This window comes from Heptranchias perlo, chromosome 11, assembly GCF_035084215.1.
Source record: "Heptranchias perlo isolate sHepPer1 chromosome 11, sHepPer1.hap1, whole genome shotgun sequence".
Classification (NCBI taxonomy): Eukaryota; Metazoa; Chordata; class Chondrichthyes; order Hexanchiformes; family Hexanchidae; genus Heptranchias; species Heptranchias perlo.
In genome coordinates this window covers 19,425,012-19,449,013 of record NC_090335.1, presented here as the reverse complement: position 1 = coordinate 19,449,013, position 24,002 = coordinate 19,425,012, and the positions used below count along the sequence as shown (strand labels likewise).

The 24,002-nt window shown below is 42.0% G+C and overlaps 1 protein-coding gene across 5 annotated transcripts in view; it reads left to right on the top strand.

Moving 5' to 3' along the window:
* The window catches only part of sh3kbp1 (SH3-domain kinase binding protein 1), a 253,846-nt gene that overhangs the window by 192,134 nt on the left and 37,710 nt on the right, over positions 1–24,002 (top strand). For all 5 annotated transcript variants that reach the window (XM_067992652.1, XM_067992653.1, XM_067992651.1 and 2 more), the window contains 4 exons: positions 6,530–6,605; positions 8,107–8,201; positions 17,327–17,428; positions 19,952–20,003. In XM_067992652.1, coding sequence (XP_067848753.1) covers positions 6,530–6,605; positions 8,107–8,201; positions 17,327–17,428; positions 19,952–20,003 — 325 coding nt within the window. The remainder of the gene's footprint in view (positions 1–6,529; positions 6,606–8,106; positions 8,202–17,326; positions 17,429–19,951; positions 20,004–24,002) is intronic.

The window sequence follows — 24,002 nt, the reverse complement described above, 5'->3', positions numbered from 1 at the left end:
ATGGAATCCAGGGTGCCTTGGCACTTTGGATACAAAACTGGCTTAGTGGCAGAAGGCAGAGGGTGATGGTCGAAGGTTGTTTTTGTGACTGGAAGCCTGTGGCCAGTGGGGTACCACAGGGATCGGTGCTGGGGCCCTTGCTGTTTGTGGTCTACATTAATGACTTGGATATGAATGTAAAAGGTATGATCAGTAAGTTCGCTGATGATACAAAGATTGGTAGGGTGGTAAATAGCGAGGAGGATAGCCTCAGTCTGCAGGACGATATAGATGGGTTGGTCAGATGGGCGGAACAGTGGCAAATGGAATTTAACCCGGAAAAGTGCGAGGTGATGCACTTTGGAGGGACTAACAAGGCAAGGGAATACACAATGAATGGGAGGACCCTAGGCAAGACAGAGGGTCAGAGGGATCTTGGTGTGCAAGTTCACAGATCCCTGAAGGCGGCGGAACAGGTAGATAAGGTGGTAAAGAAGGCATATGGGATACTTGCCTTTATTAGCCGAGGCATAGAATATAAGAGCAAGGAGGTTATGATGGAGCTGTATAAAACACTGGTTAGGCCACAGCTGGAGTACTGTGTGCAGTTCTGGTCGCCGCACTACAGGAAGGATGTGATCGCTATGGAGAGGGTGCAGAGGAGATTCACCAGGATGTTACCAGGGCTGGAGCGCGTCAGCTATGAAGAGAGACTGGGAAGATTGGGTTTGTTTTCCTTGGAGCAGAGGAGGCTGAGGGGGGACATGATTGAGGTGTACAAAATTATGAGGGGCACAGATAGGATGGATACTAAGGAGCTTTTTCCCTTCGTTGAGGGTTCTATAACAAGGGGACATAGATTCAAGGTAAAAGGCGGGAGGTTTAGAGGGGATTTGAGAAAGAACTTTTTCACCCAGAGGGTGGTTGGAGTCTGGAACTCACTGCCTGAAAGGGTTGTGGAGGCAGGAACCCTCACAACATTCAAGAAGCATTTGGATGAGCACTTGAAATGCCATAGCATACAAGGCTACGGATCAAATACTGGAATATGGGATTAGAGTAGACAGGGCTTGATGGCCGGCGCGCACACGATGGGCCGAAGGGCCTCTATCCGTGCTGTATAACTCTATGACTCTATAACTCTATGACTCTATGAAATTGAGCATGCAGGTTTAATTAAATTCTTGATGCTTTGTGATTTTAAAAATAATTATGTCAAAATGGCTATAATATTTAGTTATGTCACTGCCCTTTAAAGGAATTTACAGTAGTTCAATTTTGCAAACATCTACTACCACAAATAATTCACATTTGTGAGTCTAGAGTGCGAACTTTTGAATTAGATTGGTTATTCAAACCAAACAAAAACTTGTTTTGGTATTCAGGTACTTTTTACTGTTCCTACTAATCGTCACTTTATCCCCTGCTCACTTTGAAAATAAACTATCTCAAATTGGTGGTCCAATTGCTCAAGTGGCTGGGAGGCAAATGTTGCACCAGAAGGCCATTCCGATTATAGAGTTCCTCGTCACTAAAGCCCATGCCCAAGTTTAATTTGTTTTAAGAACTTTAGAAATAGGAGTAGGCCTTACGGCCCCTCGAGCCTTCTCCATCATTCAATAAGATCATGGCTGATCTTCTACCTCAACTCCACTTTCCCACCCTATCCCCATATCCCTTGGTTCACTCAATGTCCAAAAATCTATTAATCTCAGCCATGAATATGATCAATGACTGAACATCCACAGCCCTCTGGGGTAGAGAATTCCAATGATTCACTACCCTCTAAGTGAAGAAATTTTTTGTCATCTCGGTCCTAAATGGCTGACCCCTTAACTTAAGTCTATGACCCCTATTTCTACACTCTCCAGCCCGGGGAAACAGCCTCTCAGCATCTACCCTGTCAAGCCCTCTAAGAATTTTATACATTTCAATGAGATCACCTCTGATTCTTCTAAACTCCAGAGAATATAGGCAGGCCCATTCTACTCACTCTCTCCTCTTGGACAACCCTCTCATCCCAAGAATCAATCTAGTGAACCTTCATGGCACCTCTTCTAAGGCAAGTATATCCTTCCTTAGGTAAGGAGACCAAAACTGTACACAATACTCCAGGTGTGGTCTCACCAGAGCCCTGTATAATTGTAGCAAGTCTTCCTTATTCTTATACTCCAGACCCCTTGCAATAAAGGCTAACATACCATTTGCCTTCCTAAATGCTTGCTGTACTTGCATGTTAGCTTTCTGTGATTCATGTACAAGGACACCCAAATCCCTCAGAATACCAATATTTCTTAGTTTTGTGTCAGCCTTGGCTCAGTATTGGCACTCTCACTTCTGAGTCAGGCGGTCATTCAAGCTCCACTCCAGAGACTTGTGCATGTAATCCAGGTTGACACTTCAATGCAGTACTGAGGGAGTGATGTACTGTCGGAGGTGGCGTCTTTTGGATGAGACGTTAAACTTTAACTCTGTCTGCCTTCTCAGGTGAACGTAAAAGATCCCACAACACTATTCGAAGAAGAGCAGGGGGTTCCCCCAGTGTCCTGGCTAATATTTTTCCTCAACTAACATCACAGATGATCTGGTCATTTATCTCATTGCTGTTTGCCGGACATTGTGCACAATTTGGCTGCCATGTTTCCCTACATTACAACAGTGCCTACACTTCAAAAGTACTTAATTGGCTGTAAAGTGCCTTGGAACATCTTGAGGTTGTGAAAAACATTATATAAATGCAAGCTCTTTCTTTTCTTTAATTAGTATGATTAGGTGGTTCTTGAAGATAATAAATTGTCCTCAGTGTTGTGAAATATTGTATCCTCCAATGGTTAAAAATTTGTGTGTGGTGTTTTATCATAAGAAGTTTTTTGCAATGTATACAAATACAAGAATCTTGTTCTGTTAAGTTTGTATTAATGTTTAAGGCCATGGTAACCCAGATCTAAGATGGATTCCACTCACATTCGTAAATCTAAAAATGGCTGCTTAGAGACACTTCGACTTAGAGACACAGAACTCTTTGATCTATAAATTACATTTATATAGCACGTTCAACGTAAGAAGAAAAAGCCCAGGGTGCTCCATAGTGTCGTAAGGAAAATATGGGCACCGATGCAAAGGAACAGGAGGGTGACCAATAGGCTAGTCAAAAACATTGGTTTTAAGGAGGAGAAGGAGATGTGATCTGGATGTGAATTGAATTACATATTTTGATTGTGTACTGGTTTTGTCAGTAAGTGTTTCAACCCAAGGCTGGAAACACTGAAATGATAAACTAGCTAAGATTCTAGACTGTGTATTTACCTTCTCATTAGTATTGCATGGGACTGCCTTCTGATACTGTGCATTAACCTTAGAAAAACATGGAGAATCGTATACTATTGTTACATGACAAAACAGTAGGTCTGCTAATAGGATTCCTTAACAGCCCGATCTTCAAGGGAGTAAAAGGTTTAAAATAAATGGCTGTTTCTTTGTCCTTCAGTTCTTTTCTGGAATTTCTGAAAGCTGGTTCTGACTAAAGAAATCTGAGTGTTGAGATTATGTACCCCACATACATTCCTGTGACTGTGTCATTACCTAGACTGTGCAAAGAGTAACTTGTTCTTAAATCAGTGTTGTCCAATAGAAATCACTGACTAGCCACACATGTGGCAACACTGTTTTAGCCACATGCACTAATTTTAGTCAAACACCTTACACACACACTCACAATACAGGTAAGGGTACTTCATGTGTGTATATTTAGGTAAGAAACATCTACCACCATTCAGTAAATAAGGAAGTAAAGCGCTCAAAATGATCAAAAAACACTCGCACACTCTGCTTTTCGTCTTACCATTTTAACAACAAACACACAAAGTTCACATGTTTTTATTTACTAATTAGAAATGCAATTAGCCACGTAGCTATTGGCTAATGTATTGAATACAATAAATTAAATGGACCTTCTAGATGTGTCCATTGTGAATCACAATTGTACAGTATTTTCCTAATGTCTTTGCCGCTGTAAATTATTTAGTTGTAAATAGAGAATCATTTTATCCTGAGAAAAACTGGTTTGTTTGTCGCAGTTGGAAATTGCAATTTCTGTCTGTTAAATCCTACAGATGTTTCAGGAGCTGAGTTGGCTCAGTGTTGTTGATCCAGTCAGTTTGTGTAACGCTTGAACATATAGGCCCAAGGGACATATGCCGTTCTTATTGATCCCTTCATTGTTTCCGATGATGTCCAAAGATTCAGCTGTTAATTTCTTTGGTGATGTGATGGTACTGAAACATGTACACATCTCCTGCCATGAGTGTCAGATTAGAGGTGGCAGGGGTAGTAGCCACTTAATTCTCCCTGTTGGCAATAGTGTAGGTATAAGAATATAGGAACAAGAGTAGGCTATTCAGCCCCTTGAGCCTGTTGCGCCATTCAGTTAGATCGTGGCTGACCTGTACCTCAACTCCATTTACCCGCCTATAATTTTCAACAAGCTTTGGCCAGTGCCAGCAGAAATGTCATTTTATGCACCAGTTATTATGTAAACTACCTTGTTGATTCCCTTTTTAAGAAATCAGAAACGTTCATTTTACTTCATATCATTGGAAACCAGCAGGTTTTACAGCAATTGTAATTGATGCAGGTATTTCATGATCCTGTTTGTCAATTGGATCAGAGATATTGCAGTCTGACAGTGAAATAAGACACTTGAACGTACCTGTGTTCGGTGTTTGAATGAAGAGCACCATCACTTTTATTGTTCCAACTGACTTCTTGCTATTTTTCAAACAAAGTGTTTTTTAAAAAAAATCTTTGGCTTTAAAAGAAAAGTGGTGTTTCTCTGCCATGTACACTGATGTTTACACTCTTGATGCAGTGAGATGATTTTCTCCACCCACCCTACCAGAGACAGCTTGTGCAAGTCTGTGAGCTGTCATTATGTGAGGAGTGTTGCTCTTCCGTGGTTTATTTTGCAACCAAATGGTGGCACCCCTCCTGTAATTGGAAGCCCTTTGCTGTTCCTCACTTTTCCTCACGCAAATTTAATGAAAACCTCCACAAATTCTGAACCTGCCTTCTACTTGTTTGTCCAGTGTTTCAGTTAGATTAAACATTCATTTAGGCAGTCTGGCCTAGCTTGAAATGAGGTAATTGCCAAACAACTTTTCATTCGAAAGTCTCCTTGTGGTACTCATTGTACACCAGAATTCAGTAGTCCACAATTTCTACAGGAGCAACAGGGACTCTACAGTGAAGCTCTGTTTTGGTCTTTTAACATACTATGCAATAACACGGTAAGAAACCTCCGGTCTCCATGTGGTGAGTTCCCAGTCTAAGCTGTATTTAGTGAAGTGTTTGGTAAGGGTGGATTGGGGGTGGGGGGGGGGGGGGTGGGGGTGGCGTGGTGGGGAGAGGAAAGGAAATCAGAGATGGAATTGTTGGTGTACAAACCACAGATGCAGCTGAATTAAGATAGATATGTATTTTTAGATTTAGTTATAGCTGATTTTTATTTAAAAGTTTATTTTGTATTCCCCCCTTCTACATCCAATATATGTGTTGCATCATCTCCCTGCTGATGTAATAAACAGGCATCCTGGCACTAACTCCATCTCTGATTTCCTCTCCCCACCCCCCCACCCCCCCACCCCCAATCCACCCTTACCAAGCACTTCACTAAATACAGCTTAGACTGGGAACTCGCCACATGGAGACCGGAGGTTTCTTACCGTGTTATTGCATAGTATGTTAAAAGACCAAAACAAAGCTTCACTGTAGAGTCCCTGTTGCGCCTGTAGAAATTGTGGACTACTGATTTTACAAGCATAAGTTCTTTTTCCGCTTTTGACCCTAGCTGTTCGGCCTCTGTTGTTTCTATTTCTCCCCACCTCCAACCCCAACCTTAATGGTTAATATAGTAGTTAATTCCTGAGCTTCATGCCTGCATTTCTTGTTCACTTGATTCACTATAATCGACTACAGCTACGTGTTCCACTGTTCAATAATTATTCCTCTTTTTGCTGTTGGATAATAGAATCTATGTAATCAGAATTTAGGTAATCTGTGTTTAGGGCATGTGATTTGTTGCAGAAAATGGTTTCCTATTGCTCAGAAACCCATAATTTTCACTGGCGCTGGGATTTTTAATGCAAAATTGGAGCACTTGGGCAACAACTTGGAAGATGAGAAATTTTTTTACACAGCGAGTTACGATGATCTGGAATGCACTGCCTGAAAGGCTGGTGGAAGCAGATTCAATAGTGAATTTCAAAAGGTAATTGGATATATACTTGAAAAGGAAAAATTTGCGGAGCTGTGGGGAAAGACGGGGGGGTGTGGGACTAATTGGAAAACTCTTTCAAAGAGCCGCCACAGGCACAATGAGCCAAATGGCCTCCTTCATGATTTCATAGAATCTTACAGCATGCTACATGTGTGATTAATCTCTGGATATTATACTGCACCTATTGACTTGGCCTAGTCAAAGATGTAGGGGTACTGTAGAGGCAGGAAGTGCAAATTTTGCTAACCAAGTTATTTATTGCACAATTTATTTTAGCCTTCCGGAAGAAAGTTACCTTCAGCTGTGTCTTCTCAGGAGCCAATAAAGTCCGAACCAGACAACAGGCCTAAGGGTAAGTGAAATAGTGGAATAATCTGATTTTATTTTGCTATTCCTAAAATTAAATGCTAGAGAAAATATCTGACCTTTTTATATTATATTTTGGTACTGAAATAATGTAAGTCCTAAAGGCTTTAATAAACTTACCTCCTAACTTTTTAAAAACATTGTTTGTTCTAAATCCTAATTGGAAAACTTGAATTTCTCTGTGATCACCATTGAACAGCATGTGGTGTTAAATTCTGACCTCTTGATGTTTCCTAGTAATATAATCTTCCAGGGTTTCTTCCTGTGTCTGCCTGATCATCTTCTGAGACAGGTGAATCGAAGAGTGCATTATATTATGTGCAGTTTTGGTGCAAAGTGTTCTGTCTTTGCACCGACACTGCAGTTACAGTATAATTGCAGCCTGAATCTGGAGTTAGAGCCCAATCTGACACGGGAGAAGGTAAAGTAAGGCTCCCAGGAGCAGCTGCTCTCACTGCGCTTCATTTTGGAGTCTGGTTGGGTCTCAACACCCAATTCACACTGCACAAGTTTAGCTTCAGTGCAAAGCCAAAACTGCCAAACTTGTATAAGTGTACCTAACTCCGTTGCTTTTCATTCAAAACATGGCAGAATCGATCTTCCAACAGCTTTAGTTGGTTGATTTAATACAGTTCTGAATAGAGTAGTCATGTTCAGCCAAAGCAACTTTGAACATGGAATTAGAGATGAGCTTTTGGAAGTGCTCACATTTGTAATTGAACTGTCTGAAACTGGGTGACCTCTCTCCTTTCATCAGCAGTGCCAGTAGTGTAACTTTGTTGAAAGGCTGCATTGATGATTTTCAAGTTTCCCACATTTAACATTTGCTGTGCAGTACAAGTTATTCTTAAAATCAGATACTTAAAGCAGCTTACTATTGTGTACTTTTTCACCAATTATAACAGTAGTAATGTGAATTTCTAATTATGTAGAGGGAAAAAAATCATGCTTGCTTTCAAAAGAAGTAAAATTGTATATGTTAAGTGAATACCTTCACCTACTAAGTCCCAATTTGTTTCTCCCCTAGTGTCACCATTTCTGATACAAGTTTAGGTAGACAAGTCACTTTTCTGCCTAGGCTAAAGCGTTGTAAAAATACTGAGTATATTGAGTTCCATGAATAAGTTGTAGTTGGGTGCAGAATTAGAAGTACAAATAATATTTCATGGGGTGATGTTGCGTGTTCGGCTTATTGTCTTCACTGGGTGTTTTAAAATTTCTTGACTTAACCAAAAATTATTGTAATGCAACCTTTATGGTGACAGAAAATGGTTCCATAAGTGCAACAAACTGTCTTGCTTGTTTCATTCGGAACTAATCTACCATTTATGGCTCCTCCAGTCCCAACATGGGAAAGGGACTGAGCTGTTACCATCAGTAATACAGAAGCAACTAGAGTAAAATAGTATAGGAATTTTGAAAAGCTATTTACCTCAACAGACCAGAATGCTAATTATTTAATTATTCGCTACTTCTTTTGGTTTAAGGTAAGGAATATTGCAAAGTACTATTTCCATACGAAGCACAGAATGAAGATGAGCTGACAATCAGAGAAGGAGACATTGTAATTATTATAAATAAGGTATGAAGATAACCTATTTATTTTACATATGTAAATTGTGAATGTTTTCCCCAATAAAATGATACTCCTTCCTTGTATCCTTTCTTTAATGAGATAGGTAAGTGAATTACTACAAGGAGAGACTTCAACAAAGTATACGGTTCAGGTCGAAGACCTTTTGTCAGAACTGGAAGATGTTAGAGTTAAAGGGACCCTGGCTCTGTACTTGCATAAAAACTTTAACTCTTTAATATCTTCCAGTTCTGACGATAGGTCTTAACTCTGTTTCTTTCTGCACAGATGCTTCCTGACTTGCTGAGCTTCTCCAACATTCTCTGTTTATTTCAGATCTCCAGCATCTGCAGTATTATGCTTTCAACAAAGTATACTATTGAATAAAAGCAGTAGAAAATAGCAATTTATTCAAAAATAAACTACTGAGTTTCCTGAAAATTTAGCCTGACTTTAGTGGTCCAAAGGAAAAATGGGTTACCTAGTTTGACATGATATTGTTGATTTAATAACTTCTCATTTCAGTTAATAACCAGATTCAAATTGTCTCCCTAGTTTCCATGATAGTGTGATTTGAGAATAAAGGTATTTAAAACTAATACATTTAAAGTAGTGGTGATGTCTGAGAAATAATTTCTGGATATAAGTTAATCAATGAGCACGAGTCATGTTTAAAATGTATGGTGTACTAATCAAACATTATATGGGGCTGGTGTTGCTTTGTGTTAGCACCACTGCTCTCACTCAGACTGATGGGATGAAAGTGCCTCATCTTTGTCAGTGTGGAAAGAGCTTGTGTTACCTCATCCTGGTTCATAGGAATATTAGGAACAGGAATAGGCCATTCAGCCCCTCGAGCCTGTTCCACGATTCAATTAGATCATGGCTGATCTGTACTTCAACTCCCGCCTTTGCTCCATATCCACTGATATCCTTACCCAACAAAAATCTATCAATCTCAATTGAAAATTTTATTTGACCCAGCATCCATAGCCTTTTGGGGGAGAGTTCCAGATAACATCAAAGATCCCATGCAATACCTTCCCCAACGGAGAAAGCTGGGCTGCTGCTCTCAGACGCTGGGACTCACAGGCGTTGACAGGGGGCTTCTTGTTCCAATGGGATCGGTGAGCTCCTCTGGTTGTAACAAGTGGCTGCCTATTGGGCACGGCTAACCGCCCCTAGTGGGTGGGCCCATGTATATAATGGCCCAGAGTTTCCGCTAGATTGCGTTAGTTTTTTCAGTAATTTGCGCCCAGCGTAAATCGAGTTTCCGCAATCTTTTGTGCTGGCTAAAATAAAATCATGCTGAAAATAGCCCCGCCCACAAAACTGGCTACGCCCCCTGCTCAAAACAGTGAGGATGGTGAGTTTCCGACGATTGCACCAGCCTGTGGCTGCTCAAGGAGGGTTTTAAAATTAAACTAGTTTTCTTAGGTGCACAGGCACTAGTAGGCACGGTTTAAACGTTTTTAATTATTAAAAGGTATTAATTTACTAAGAAACTGACTAGTGTACACCATTGAAAGTAGTAAATACTTCAGTGTAGTTTTTTTGTGTCATTTTCAGTGATTTTAAATCAGTTTACTCACAAGCAGAGGACAGGACACCTTTATTAAAAATGCTTAATTTTAGTGGTAAATCCATTTTCAGCTGTATTAATAAAACTGCACCGGGTTACAACTCTTCAATACATCAATGAATATATTTGATTGCAAAAAAAGTAAATAAACGATTACGCTGTTAAGCTGCCAAATTGCACTGATGATACATGGCAGATTTTATGTTTGTGATTATGTTTGTGCATTTTTATGGAAACCCGGCATAAAATGTGCCAGCACAATTTTCGGGTGCAAATTGCGCCCAAATGCCAATTGCGCCCAAAGCGGAAACTCCAGGCCAATGTATATCTATTTTTTTCAATAATCTAAGCATTAAAAATCCTGTTTCTGTCTGCACTTCCTGTTAACTTTTTCCATTGTAAGTTCCTCTGTGCACACTTTTCACACAGTAATGCATCAAGGTAACACTGTGGCTAGGTGAGTTCTATGGACTAAAGGTGAGTTAGATGGACGAAAGGACCAAAACCATTATAAATGATGACATAGGAATTTATAATTAAAAAAATATAAATATAAGGACAGAAAGTATGACTTTTTAAAACGGAACTGATGTACGTCTGCACATTCCGGTACCATTATGCTCCGCCCTTTAACTCTGCTTCACCTGAAGACCATACTTAGTTTGGTCTTCCATGTGCAATGCCGTAAGATATCGATGTGTTTGTGTGTGTTATAATCTCAATTTCTTCTATCCCCGCAACAAAAAAAGGTTAGAAAACACTGTTGAAATATCTGACTGCATCTGAATCTAAATTTTCCTGACAACGAATGAAATGATCCAAATGGTTTGTTCTCGCTTTAAACAATTGCAGTGCAATTTTACTATGACAGTTTCCAAGCTCCACGTCTAGGAATCTGTTTACTTTAGAACATTAATTTAAATACTAAAACATTTAAGCATTAATGCCCTTTCACAAAATGTCTGCATTGGTTATTGTGCTGTTACTGCGATAAAAGAATTGACTCTTTGTGTGCTTCCGTTTCAACTGTCTCCAAAGAATGTTTTGTACAAAGAACATTGCCGTGGTATTTCCTGAATAATAATTAGAAAGCTTCTATATTTTCAAGATGATGATGCACTCACTTACTTTCTTTGACTTTTAAAATGTTTCATTTCTGGGCTGCAGGCCATGTAAAAAAGATTAGCCTTTTGCAGAGACGTGGGGCATGATTTTGACTCCGAGCTGGGAAGGGGGCGGGGGCGTAAAATTGCAGACGGGAAACCCGGAAGTATGGCTTTCCCGGAGGTCCTTACAATTTTGACGTAAGGACTTTTTATTTGTCGGTTTGCCGTTGGTTTGGCCGGCCTGATTGACAGACCGCCCTCAGTTGGCCGGGAGAGCAGCCAGGGAGAGGACGTGAAAAGGTAAGTCTTTGATTGTATGGATGGGGGAGCATGGGTGGGCACAGGGCACTGGTGGGCATGGGGTGTATCAGTCATGGGGGGAGGGATCGGGGGGTCAGTCATAGGGTCCGCGATCGTTGGGTGCCAGGGTCGGGGGTCTGCAATCGTTGGGGGGCTGTATGCAATCATTGGGGGGGTTCGCTGCAGGTAAGGTTTGTTGGGCTTGGGGGAAGCACTCCTGCTCCTCCGGGCCCACAAGCTGTGCCAGAAAGGCACTTACCTGCAGTTTCGGGCCTTGTCGCCTCCTCTCGTATGGCGTGAAGGAGAAGGCCTGGGAATCCCGGCCCCCAGAGGTTGAAATTGCAAGATCTGCAGCCTCCTTGAAAAGTTTTAGTCACTAACCCGCCTCCTGGAAACAGATTAGTTACCTGCCCCTCGTCCCACCCCGGTGAAAACCGGAAATAGGCGGATTGGGGGTGGTTCTGTTATGGTTGCAATTTTCAATGACCCCACCACCAACCCACCTGTTTTTCAATGTTAAAATTGTGCCCTATATGTTAATTTAAGAGTGCCTGTGGGAAAACAGTATCCCAACATGATAACTGCACATAAATCCACTAACTGCAGTAGGTTCATTTGAATCTAATTTAGCATTTGGTTTCACTAGATAGATGTGTAGTAACACACAAATAAAAATCTCTTACTGATGTGCAAGGTAGAGGAAATTAAAATTTATTTTTGTCATTTATTGACACAGAACTAATGATAATCAAGAAATAAAAAACAGAAAATGTTGGAAACATTTTGCCCGGTTTTCTTTTTCAGTGAAGTTGATAGAAAAGAAAATTGTCCTTGGTAAAAAATGGGCTACTGATTCGCCATCTCCCGTTTTGCACTACCTGTCAATACCAATATCACCCCCAGTATGTATGGCCTCCACATCAGCATTTTCTAAACGTGATCTCCAGAACTTTATCCATTAATCAAAGAACCGTATAAGTGTTAACTGAGTTACTAACATGGCATGGAACATCCTGGCAAAAAACTACATCAGCAATAATATGCATCCAACCGAGTCTGAATATTTGTTTCCCCTCTGCCTGCTGGATATCCTCACCCTCCGAACTCTAGCTTCACTCAATTGCTGTAAAAAAAAAACCCCAAAATGTTAACACCAGTGCGCCTGCTATAAAGGGCGGAGACTGTATTGAGATCACAAGCCCAACGGCGGTATCTTTTACTCTTTTTTTATTTACTAATCATATCATACTTGAATTCCCAATTAGCCACAAGTGGCTAGTGGTAATGTATTGGATATTATCCCACAAAATTGGAACTCCCATATTTGAACTAATTAAAAATAAGTTTGTTTTAAATTTAACAAACTTCAGATGTCTGAATTATTGACTCCTTTAGTTTTTAAAATGACCATATTTATAGAGGTTCCTGCTAAGAATGAGTACATTCCTTCACGTTTAATTGTTTTATAAAATCCCATTCAGATGTTGCCTTCATTTTCTATAGCCACTTGTACCATACTGTCCCAAATGTGGCATTTTCCTGATTTTTATTTTTAAATGTTTTTTCAATTTTTTTTTTCTCACACTGTACTGGGCCTCTGATGACTCAGCACCCGGTGTAGCTAGCTGTGAATGTTCAAGAAAGAATTGAAGTTGTTTTCAACTAGGTATGGGGGTAACAAAGGACCTTATTTATACAAAATCGAGCTTGGTGGAGGAGGAGAGGGAACAGTAAGCAAAGCTAGACATAGTGTGGCAGATATATTGACCAAATTAAATGAACTGAAAGCAAACCAGTCCCCTGAGCCTAATGGGATATTAGGTGTTGCAAGAGACCAGGGACAAGATTTATGGGACACTGGCCACTGGCTATCATCATGAGTCACAGATGAGGTGTCTTACAACTGGAAAATTTGATGGTTGTATTTAAAAAGGTGACTAATCTGATCCAGGCATCCACAAACCTATTAGTCTAATCTCTATGGAAGCCATTCTAAATGGTAAATCGGAGGAATAGGTGTACAGCAATAAAGAAAGAGTGTGTGTGTGTATACCTTTCATGACAGCAAGCCTTGAAGTACATTTGAAGTGTAGTCACTGTTGTAATGTAGGAAAAGCGGCAGCCAATTTGAACACATCAGGGTCTCACAAACAGCAATGTGATAAATGACCAGATAATTTAATGATGTTGGTTGAGGGATAAATATTGGCCACGACACCGGGGTGAACTTTCCTGCTCTTTGTATAGTGCCATGGTATCTTTTATGCCCGCCTGAGAAGGCAGACGGGACCTCTGTTTGATGTCTCATCCGACAATGCAGTACTGGAGTGTTAGCCTAGATTTTTGTGCTCAAGTCTCTGGTGAGGAGCTTGAACCTATGACCTTCTGACTCAGAGGTAGAAGTGCTACCAATGCGCCACGGCTGAATCCATAACCTAGGAAAAGAAATAACCAAAATTGTTTTAGAAGCAAAAATATATGTCTCACAAACCCTCTTGACTTTTGAGAATGTTATGGCTGAGGTAGGCAGTGGAACACTCTACGATATCATTTATGTGGACTTGCATACTGATCCTTCTCAAATGTCTTTCAGAGGACTTCTAATTAGTTGAAAGTCATGTGGCTGTCCGTAGAGTATGGGACTGGATATAACGTTTGTTAAAGGATATCATACAAAGTATTAGTGAGAGTTATATTGTTGTACGGAGGGTGGAGAATCCCACAGGGGCCAGTGCTTGGACCTTTTCTTTCTGATTTATATTTATGGTCTGGTTACTAAAACCCAAGTTCAAGATTGTGAAACATATGAATGATACTAAAAAGGGGACATCAGTGTAAGACAAACGTGCAGCTAAGGATCTGAAGAAGGATTTGGATTATTTATGCAAATAGGCAAACAGTTGCCAGAAATTTAGTACTGCCAAATGTAAAATATTACATGTAGGGTCAAAGAATGTTTAATGGTATTGAAGTGGTTGTTACTAGACTAGTAATCCAGAAGCTTGGACGAATAATTCAGAGAATGTAAGTTCAAATCCCACCATAGGAGTTTGAGAATTTGAATTCGGTTTAAAATAAATCTGGAAATAGAAAGCTAGTATCGGTGAAAGTTTTTTTTTTCTTTTATTCGTTCACGGGATGTGGGCGTCGCTGGCCAGGCCAGCATTTATTGCCCATCCCTAATTGCCCTCGAGAAGGTGGTGGTGAGCCGCCTTCTTGAACCGCTGCAGTCCGTGTGGTGACGGTTCTCCCACAGTGCTGTTAGGAAGGGAGTTCCAGGATTTTGACCCAGCGACGATGAAGGAAAGGCGATATATTTCCAAGTCGGGATGGTGTGTGACTTGGAGGGGAACATGCAGGTGGTGTTGTTCCCATGTACCTGCTGCTCTTGTCCTTCTAGGTGGTAGCAGTCGCGGGTTTGGGAGGTGCTGTCGAAGAAGCCTTGGCGAGTTGCTGCAGTGCATCCTGTGGATGGTGCACACTGCAGCCACAGTGCGCCGGTGGTGAAGGGAGTGAATGTTTAGGGTGGTGGATGGGGTGCCAATCAAGCGGGCTGCTTTATCTTGGATGGTGTCAAGCTTCTTGAGTGTTGTTGGAGCTGCACTCATCCAGGCAAGTGGAGAGTATTCCATCACACTCCTGACTTGTGCCTTGTAGATGGTGGAAAGGCTTTGGGGAGTCAGAAGGTGAGTTACTCATAGCAGAATACCCAGCCTCTGACCTGCTCTCGTAGCCACAGTATTTATATGGCTGGTCCAGTTAAGTTTCTGGTCAATGGTGACCCCCAGGATGTTGATGGTGGGGGATTCGGCGATGGTAATGCCGTTGAATGTCAAGGGGAGGTGGTTAGACTCTCGCTTGTTGGAGATGGTCATTGCCTGGCACTTATCTGGCGCGAATGTTACTTGCCACTTATGAGCCCAAGCCTGGATGTTGTCCAGGTCTTGCTGCATGCGGGCTCGGACTGCTTCATTATCTGAGGGGTTGCGAATGGAACTGAACACTGTGCAGTCATCAGCGAACATCCCCATTTCTGACCTTATGATGGAGGGAAGGTCATTGATGAAGCAGCTGAAGATGGTTGGGCCTAGGACACTGCCCTGTCGGATTGTCATTAAAAACCCAAGTGGTTCACGTGCCCTTTAAGGAAGGAAACCTGCCGTACTTAGCCGGTCTGGCCTAACTGTGACTCCAGTCTCTCACGAATGTGGTTGACTCTTAACTGCCCTCTGAAGTGGCCTAACAAGTCACTCAGTTGTATCAAACCGCTACAGTGAGCACCTTCACAACACTGACTGCACCGGTTCAAGAAGAAGGCCCACCACCACCTTCTCAAGGCAACTTGGGATGGCCAATAAATGCCAACCTTGCCAGCAACACTCACCCACGAATGAATAAAAAAAAAAGTACAAAATAAATGGAATTGAATTAGTACAGAGACACTAAGAAAGAGAGCTGGAGGAAGTGGATTTGTCACTGTCGATGTATAGATAGTGCAGCAGGGGAATTAAAAAAGCTAATAGAACGCTGGGATACATAAGCAAAACAGTTCAGTACAATTCTACTAAGGTTCTGCTGAAGCTGTATAGTACATGGTAAGAGCAGACTTAGAATACTGTGCACTTCTGATTGCTATGCTGCAAACAGGATATGGATGCATTGGTGAAGGTGCAGATAAGAGGAAGGAGAATGATTTCCAGTGTAAAGCAGATAAGCTCAATCTTTACAAATTTAGTGATAAGGCAGAGACATACTGAAACTTTAAAATAGTAAAGGGTATGGATGAGGTAAATGCAGAATGTCACTCTAAATCAGGGTACTAGGATCAGAGGTCACGTATAAAATTAGAGAAAAGTAAATTTAGATTACTAATCAGGTCAGGTGTTAAACCTGCCTCTTGTAACAACAGTGGCCGGCACTACCTGTGACTAGTCAGTACCTGAGTGCTGGGTGGCAGGTAGGTAACACAGACACCTCCAGAAACGCCACCGGCTTCAGGCAGACGAGCACCTGGAGGAGGGGAGTGGAACCCTCGATGGAGGAAACTCCATTGAAAGGCGAATGAGCTAATCCTTGAATTAGTCAACGGGTGTCCACAACCTGCAAGCAGTGACGCAGCCATAGTACAGAACAAGTCAACAAAAGAGCAACCGCGGACAATCCCAAACACCACCAGGGTTTAAGTCCCTACCTTAGGTGTGGAGGACAATCACAGGACCTCCGATCATGGTCAACCAATGATGATGAATGATGAAATTTAGATTGGATACCAGAAAGGCTACCTTCATGCAAACTGTGTTAAAAGCCAGGAATAATTTGTTGCGTAGGGTAGGAGAGTCGCAAACTTTAGGGATTTTCAAAATGCAGCTGAATGCTAGTCTTGGAGAGTTCAGGTACCAGAAAGTGCCATCAATAGTCGTTTCTTGATCTTGACTTTTCTTGCACATGCACCAATAAGTACTCCTGCCTGGGATCAGGGCAGTAAGGTAATTACAAAGTTGTGTATCAATGTTAATAAGGCTTTTTAGAATCAAAATCTGGCTAAACAGATAAATAACTATTGTAAACAAGAGTGTCAGCAAAAATGTATTTTTTTTTTCTAGGGCTGTCATGCAATTTTAAAAAAAGAATCACTATTAAAATTTTTAATCTCAGTTAATCTTGGTTTTAATTGAAAATGCGCGGAAGGACATAAAGGCCGCTGATGCACAGAAATAGATGAGTTTCACACGTGCGCAGAAGTTTTTGGTGAAGAATTGTGAGGTGTACTGAAGGCTGCAGGTGGCTCTGAGTATGATGGCCCTGGGAGGTCAAGGCAACGATTGATTATAATTAAAATTGTAATTAACTTAAAATTCCTACCTAGGTAATCTCCACATTACTTCCGCGATTGATGCTCATTAAAAAATATTAATCTCCAAGAAATATTAATGCGTTAATTGCAGAAGTTAACAGCGATTAATTGACAGCCTAATTTTTACTCAATGAATATTGCACTGTGTGTAGTTGAGAGGATAAACGTTGGTGGCTCTGCCATTGGAAGGCTGATTGAATGTATTTAATTGCACTTCCTCAATTCCTGTCATAGTAATGGATGGCAAGAGAATCTCTAGATCTAGTTCTAATTCTTCATTTCTTTTCCATAGGAATGTGCAGATGCCGGATGGTGGGAAGGAGAAATCAATGGTAAACGTGGAGTTTTTCCAGATAATTTTGTCAAACTTCTGCCACCCGACTTTGAAAAAGAGGTAAGTGGCTTTCTGCGATCTTGTAACTTTGGACTTCTGTAACAATAGCAACTGTTCTTCTTCTGCTTTTTAAAGGAGTCCGAGGTAGGTTTTCAAAAATGTGCAACTAAATTTATACCCAAAAGACCACAGCATGTTGAATTAATTACTGCTGTGCACAGCACCATCTGTTCTCTTCTGTATGCTGAGACTACTCTGAAAGTGTTATTTTCTTGGCGAGAAATTGAGCCTTAAATATGACCAGCTCTTGAGATGAGAGGTTTGGGGGAGGGGCAGAAAAACCATTTTCATAAAGTCACCGTAACTAATTTGCTATTTTAATTCATCTGAATGTATTTTTTTTTTGCTCATGGTTAAGAAAAGCTAATTGTTGCACTATTTCTAGTATTCTGAAGTGTATTTTAACAATCCAAACATGGAGTAAACCTAGTCTTAAGTTTATATAATTTCCCTCCTAGTTCAGGGTTGGCAGCGACCATATCATGAGCATGATATGAATGGGAATTACAGAGACACCAAAAGCAATAACCCCAAAGGTATAATTTTTGGCCAGGACCTGGGATACTTGCATAACAATCCAGCTATGCTAGCTAACTATGGTGACTAAGGAGTTAAGTGCTAGAGGGGGGAAAAAAAATGAGGGCTCAAAATCAGCTTCCTGTAGAGCAAGATGATGTCCATAGTCCAAGGAAAAGCATGCGGGAGAAGACTGAAGAAAGTGGACATAAATGGCAAGGAATTGGAAGTAGTATCTGAAACTATGCACCAGGGAAGTTATATGTTTGACAAAGAAGGATGCAAGTAAGCACTAAAGGGATGGAATGTTGTAGCTGAACTGTTTCTTCATGGACTATGGGAACTTCTCTAATGGAGAACTATATCATGGGACGTGAAAAAGAAAATATGTGCCAGCGTCCAGGCAACAGTTGTGTATGATGTCGAGAGCTGATGCTGACAAAGGCGCATAGAAACAGAAACCAGTTACTTTTGAGGCCTGATCTGCAAGGGTTCCCGGTTCTGGGAATGGCCTGGAGAGCTGCCAGCAGCCATGGAATTATACCCAGTAGAGTTGGTACCCTCAGGAGCAGGGGGAGGAAGGGAGAAGAGAACAAAAAGAATAATATCTCTTGAAACTGGGCTGTACAACTCATGGCTTGCAGTCCAAATCTAATCAGGGAGTTCCCTTTCCCCAGCCCAAAGCCGTTACTTGTTCCTCTTATCGTTGAGGCATACAAAGCCAATTTCAACTTTGTATCTGCTGCAGCCCTTTAAAATTCCTGGACTGGGAGAACTGGAAAAGGCTATTTCCTGATTGGTCCAAAAAAGATGCCGTCTAATCCACCAATCAGAAATCAATCTTTACCAGAATTCCAGGCCTAGAAGTTTAAAGAGTTGAGGCTAAAGCTTGCGGGAGGTGAAGGGTTGGGGAGCAGGATGGGTTATGAGGACAGGGAATGGGGAAGGGTGTGAGTTTTTTGTGTGGGGAGGGCCGGCCTTTTAGCACATGGGTGGAATTTGTTTTGTATGTGAGGGCATTTAGATTCTGTACGTATGGGGGCTTATATTTTTGCGCAAACGTGACCCATTTGCTGGTTTTGACACATTACTGGCTCCAATTCCAAAACATTGACACCCCTGTCCAAAAGCACGTTAGGAATGTTCTTTTAAAATTTTCACACCAGGCACTCATGATCCCCTCTGAGTAAGTGCTCAGTTTAGATGCCGTTTACATTGATTTGTGGGCACTTTTATGCCATAGATTGGAATTAGATTGAGGCTGCCTAATCTAATCTAACTTGGCAGTAGGCAGAGAGTGGAGAATTTTATCTCATCAGCCTGGGCTAGATTCAAATCCAGCTCCCAGAGTTGAAAGAACAGTGTGCAAACTCACTGTGTCACCTAGTCCCCACTGTCCTAGATCTCTAGTCTTTCATGCGGGTTTTCTAAAGGTTGGAGAGACTGAGCACGTTATATCTTTTTCTTCTGGCTATGATCAGTTAACTAGCAATCAAATCTGGGACCTTTTTGGCTCAGCTATTTATTGAAGGTGCATTGTTTGAATGAAATGAAATGTGGATTCCTGTACCTGACAGTATCCTATTATAAGAAGATAATCTATATGCAATTTGAGCATTAAACTTAATCCCCAACCACACACTGAGCAGTATCATACCTGCATTGTTAAGAATTTGTGTAATATGTTCATAGAATGCACAAAATGAATTCTATGCTTCAGAATTCTGACCTTCCTTCTTTCTCCTCCTCCTCCCCCCCCCCCCCTGCCCCTGCCCCTGCCCCTGCCAAAATTGAAACCGTACAGAAGGAGCATTGAACATTTCTATGCCATCTGTGAAGTGTTTTTTTTTTTACATTCACGCTAGTCTAGTCAGGACGTTGCACCATCAGTGTTAGGTCACTGCGGTTCAACCAAGCCATTCTGTACTGGGTTTTGGACACAGCATATATTGTAGTTTTGAACTGATTTGAGCCCATCGATATTAACTTGGTCATTTTGTTCCTTAGCGACCGAAGAAACCTCCACCTCCTTCAGCTCCAGCCGTCAAGCCATTGTCAGGTAATGTTTATTAGTTATAATTTATTACAATTTAGTCAAGTTCAGATACATGCAATGTTTCATTTGTCCCTATTGTACAAGTTTCTTGATCAAAGTACACCAAAGTCTGATCTACAAAAGTTCCCCAGTATTTTAAAAGTATAATTCCATTAAATCTGGACAATCCGCTGTTAAATTTCACATAAATAGCAGCACGTAATTATAATTTGGTGTAAATTGTACATAACAATAATTTATTTTTGGTAGATTGCATTGTTTAATGGTTGAATAAACAGGCTCTGGTACAAAAGGCTTACAAATTAACAGGTTATTTGCCATTAATAGAAATGCTGATCGAAGCTTAACATTTTTAGCAAACTGATCTCATCTGTGTACAACGGGGACGTCTAACCTCCTGCTGTAGGGCCACGTGCGGCCTCCTGAACACTGCCCACTGATTCCTATTTGTGTTCATATTTCTTATTTGCTGGTTTTTCCTTGTTTGAATTTTGTGTGCCTGGAGACCACCAAGATTGGTTAGTATCAACTACTTGAAGTACATGTAAATTAATAGGAACGGGGATTTAAACTATGTTACTGCCGACTAAAGCAGTGTTCTCCAATACATTAGCCACTAGCCATATGTGGCTAATTGCATTTCTGATTAGAAAATTAAAAATTAGTAATAGAGACCGTTGTTGAGCTAAATGATCTCTATTCACATTCACATGGCATATGCATGTGAACTTTAACCTTTTTTGTGTGTTTGTTGGTAAAATGGTACAGCGAAAAGCAGAGTGTGCGAGTGTTTTTTGATCTTTTTGAGTGCTTTACTTCCTTGGTTACTGAATGGTGGTAGATGTTTGTTAAGTAAATATACACATGGAGTACATTTACCTGTATTTTGTGAGTGTGTGTAAGCGTTTTCTACTAAAATTTGTGCATGCAGCTATAACGGTATTACTGTGGTCATGCCTGTGGCTAGTCATTGATTTCTATTGGACAACAGTGGCCTTAAGAAAAAAGCTTGGACACTTTAGCAACCTGTTAAAAAAAAATCTTGCAAAAGACAAGCTTATATTATCCTACCAGTGATATGATTTTTTAATTGTCGCAAGAACTTTGCACTTTGAATATTATTCCATAAGATGCCTCTGAATCAATTAAAGGTTCATCTGACATTTAGAGCCTGTTTTATCTTCTCTCTATGCTGATATCATCTAAGGCCCTACAGCAGGGCTGTTTTATATTTCTGACCCAAGTATTAATTATTATGTGTATAAATTTTTAATGTACATTGAAACCTGTACAAACGGACACTTATTGACCATCCCAAATAGCTACAAGTTGCACCTTGAAACCACAGACACTCGCAAATTATGAATTACAGACAACCTTCAATGCACCAAGTCCGTCTACAACTTAAAACTTAGGACACGCAGTTAAGTGCGAGGCAGCAGCAGTTGAAAGAAATTGCTTTTGTGGAATAGAGATCTCTTTACCCAGCATCCATAGCAACTGAGAGACCGCTCTATCTCTCTGATTGAATGCTCGCACGGCTCTATCCCAGGGTTAGAGCAATTTCTCTGCCGATGTGGATGCTGGGTAAAGAACTCCCTGTTCCACAAAAGCTGGGAACTGCACCGGGCAACCTCCCGGTTTCAGCTGGAATCTCCCGAAATCGGAAGTTCCTTTCCTGAGCGCTGTTGCTGGCAACTTGGGAGAAAAGTTTGTTGTATCGCCAGTTTGCGCCGGTGCTGAAGTCTGTACCTGTGCAGGGTGAATGAACTCTCAGACACCGCTCTACCTCACCTTCAGTTTACACTCAAGTGCCCGTTGCACTGGGCTCCACTGTGTAATTTCCCGCCTCTGGCCCGGTGATGTCACCCCCACTGCCGCAGAGAGCCGGGACCGGATGGTGTCGGGAACAATCGAGGTTCGGGAATCAGGGGGCCTTGGGAATTGGTAGTTGTGGGGAGCTCCGGAGTCGGCAATCGGGGGGGACCTCGGGGGTTGGGATTTGGGGAGAAATGGAGACTGGGGAATGGGGGCTGGGGTAAGAGGGAAAATGGGGGTTGGAGAGAGGGGTGATGGGGCCTGGGGTGAGAGGGAGACTGGGGAATGGAGGCTGGGGTGAGAGGGAAGCTAGGGGAAGATGGAGAGACTGGGGAATGGGGGCTTGGGGTAAGACAGGGTAATTGAGGCTCGGGGAGAGATGGAGGGTGGGGGCTCATGATCGGATGTCACATGGTCAGATGTCATTGTTGACCTTCCTTCTATAGTTCACAACAACACGCTTCGAGTACGAGACATTTGATAGTGGAGTATACGGAACAAACTTTATTCCTATACACCATACGTGATCAATCTATACCCTGCACAGGAGTAGCTTCAAGTTTCACTATCTTTCGAGCTCTCCAATCAACTCTGGAAAAACCCACCCTTATACACCTCAGTTTGCCTACTTCAAAGGTACATTTCACAAATAAGACCTCATGATTTATCTGTTCTTGGATTCTTTCAAGATCAGCTTATTTTGTTAACAATCTTCGTTGCTTACTTCAAAGATACATTCCATAAACAAGACTTCCTGATCAATCTGTTCTTGGAACCTTTCAAGAACAAACTCAGAAATTAAGATCTTAGAGGTGTGCCATCTAGTGAGCATTCACCGTTATTAATAACAGGGTGGTTTTTGTGAATGAATCCAGGCAGATATGGTATGGTGTCTCCTGAGTGTAATTTCTCTGAATTGTCAGTGTTGTGGTCCATCTGTTTGCAGCCTGTATAGACTGTGGGAGAAAGTAAGTTTTGTTGGAGCTTCACGTATGTTTATATTCTCTTTTTCTCTGTGGGTTTGTGTGTCTCTCTCGCCCTCTCACCCTCTCTCCATCTCCAGCTTTCCCCACCCCCCCAAAATCCATCTCTCTCTATCCCTCACCCCCCCTCTCTCTCTATCCCTCGCCCTCCCCCCTCCTCCTCTCTCATCGATCCCTCCCTCCCCCCTCCTCTCTCTCTCGATCCCTCCCTCCCCCCTCCTCTCTCTCTCGATCCCTCCCTCCCCCCTCCTCTCTATCTATCTATCTATTCTATCTATCTATCTATCTATCTAACTATCTATCTATCTATCTATCTATCTATCCCTCCCTCCCCCCCTCTCTCTCTCTCTCTCTCTCTCTCCTCTCTCCCTCTCTCCTCTCTCCCTCTCTCGATCCCTCCCTCCCTCCTCTCTCTCTCCATCTATCTATCTATCTATCTATCTATCTCTCCCTCGCTCCCTCCCTCCTCTCTCTCTCTATATCTATCTATCTATCTATCTATCTATCTATCTATCTATCTATATCCCTCTCTCTCTCTCTCTCTCTCTCTCTATCCCTCCCGCCCCCCTCCTCTCTCTCTCTCTCTCTCATCTCTATCCCTCCCCCCCCCTCCTCTCCTCTCTCTCTCTCTCTCTCTCTCTCCTCCCTCCCTCCCCCCTTCTCTCTCTCTCTCTCTCTCTCTATCCATCCCCCCCTTCTCTCTCTCTCTCTCTCTCTCTATCCCTCCCCCTTCTCTCTCTCTCTCTATCCCCCCTCCCCCTTCTCTCTCTCTCTCTATCCCTCCCTCCCCCTCCTCTCTCTCTCTCTCTCTCTCTCTCTCTCTCTCTCTCTATCCCTCCCTCCCCCCTCCTCTCTCTCTCTCTCTCTCTCTCTCTCTCCTCTCTCTCTCTCTCTCTCTCTCCCTCCCTCCCCCCTCTCTCTCTCTCTCTCTCTCCTCTCTCTCTCTCTCTCTCTCTCTATCCCTCCCTCCCCCCTCTCTCTCTCTCTCTCTCTCTCTCTCTCTCTCTCTCTCTCTCTCTCTCTCTCTATCCCTCCCTCCCCCCTCCTCTCTCTCTCTATCCTCTCTCCCTCCTCCCCCTTCCTCTCTCTCTCTCTCTCTCTCTCTATCCCTCCTCCCCCCTCTCCTCTCTCTCTCTCTCTCTATCCCTCCCTCCCCCCTCCTCTTCTCTCTCTCTCTCTCGCTCTATCCCATCCATCCCCA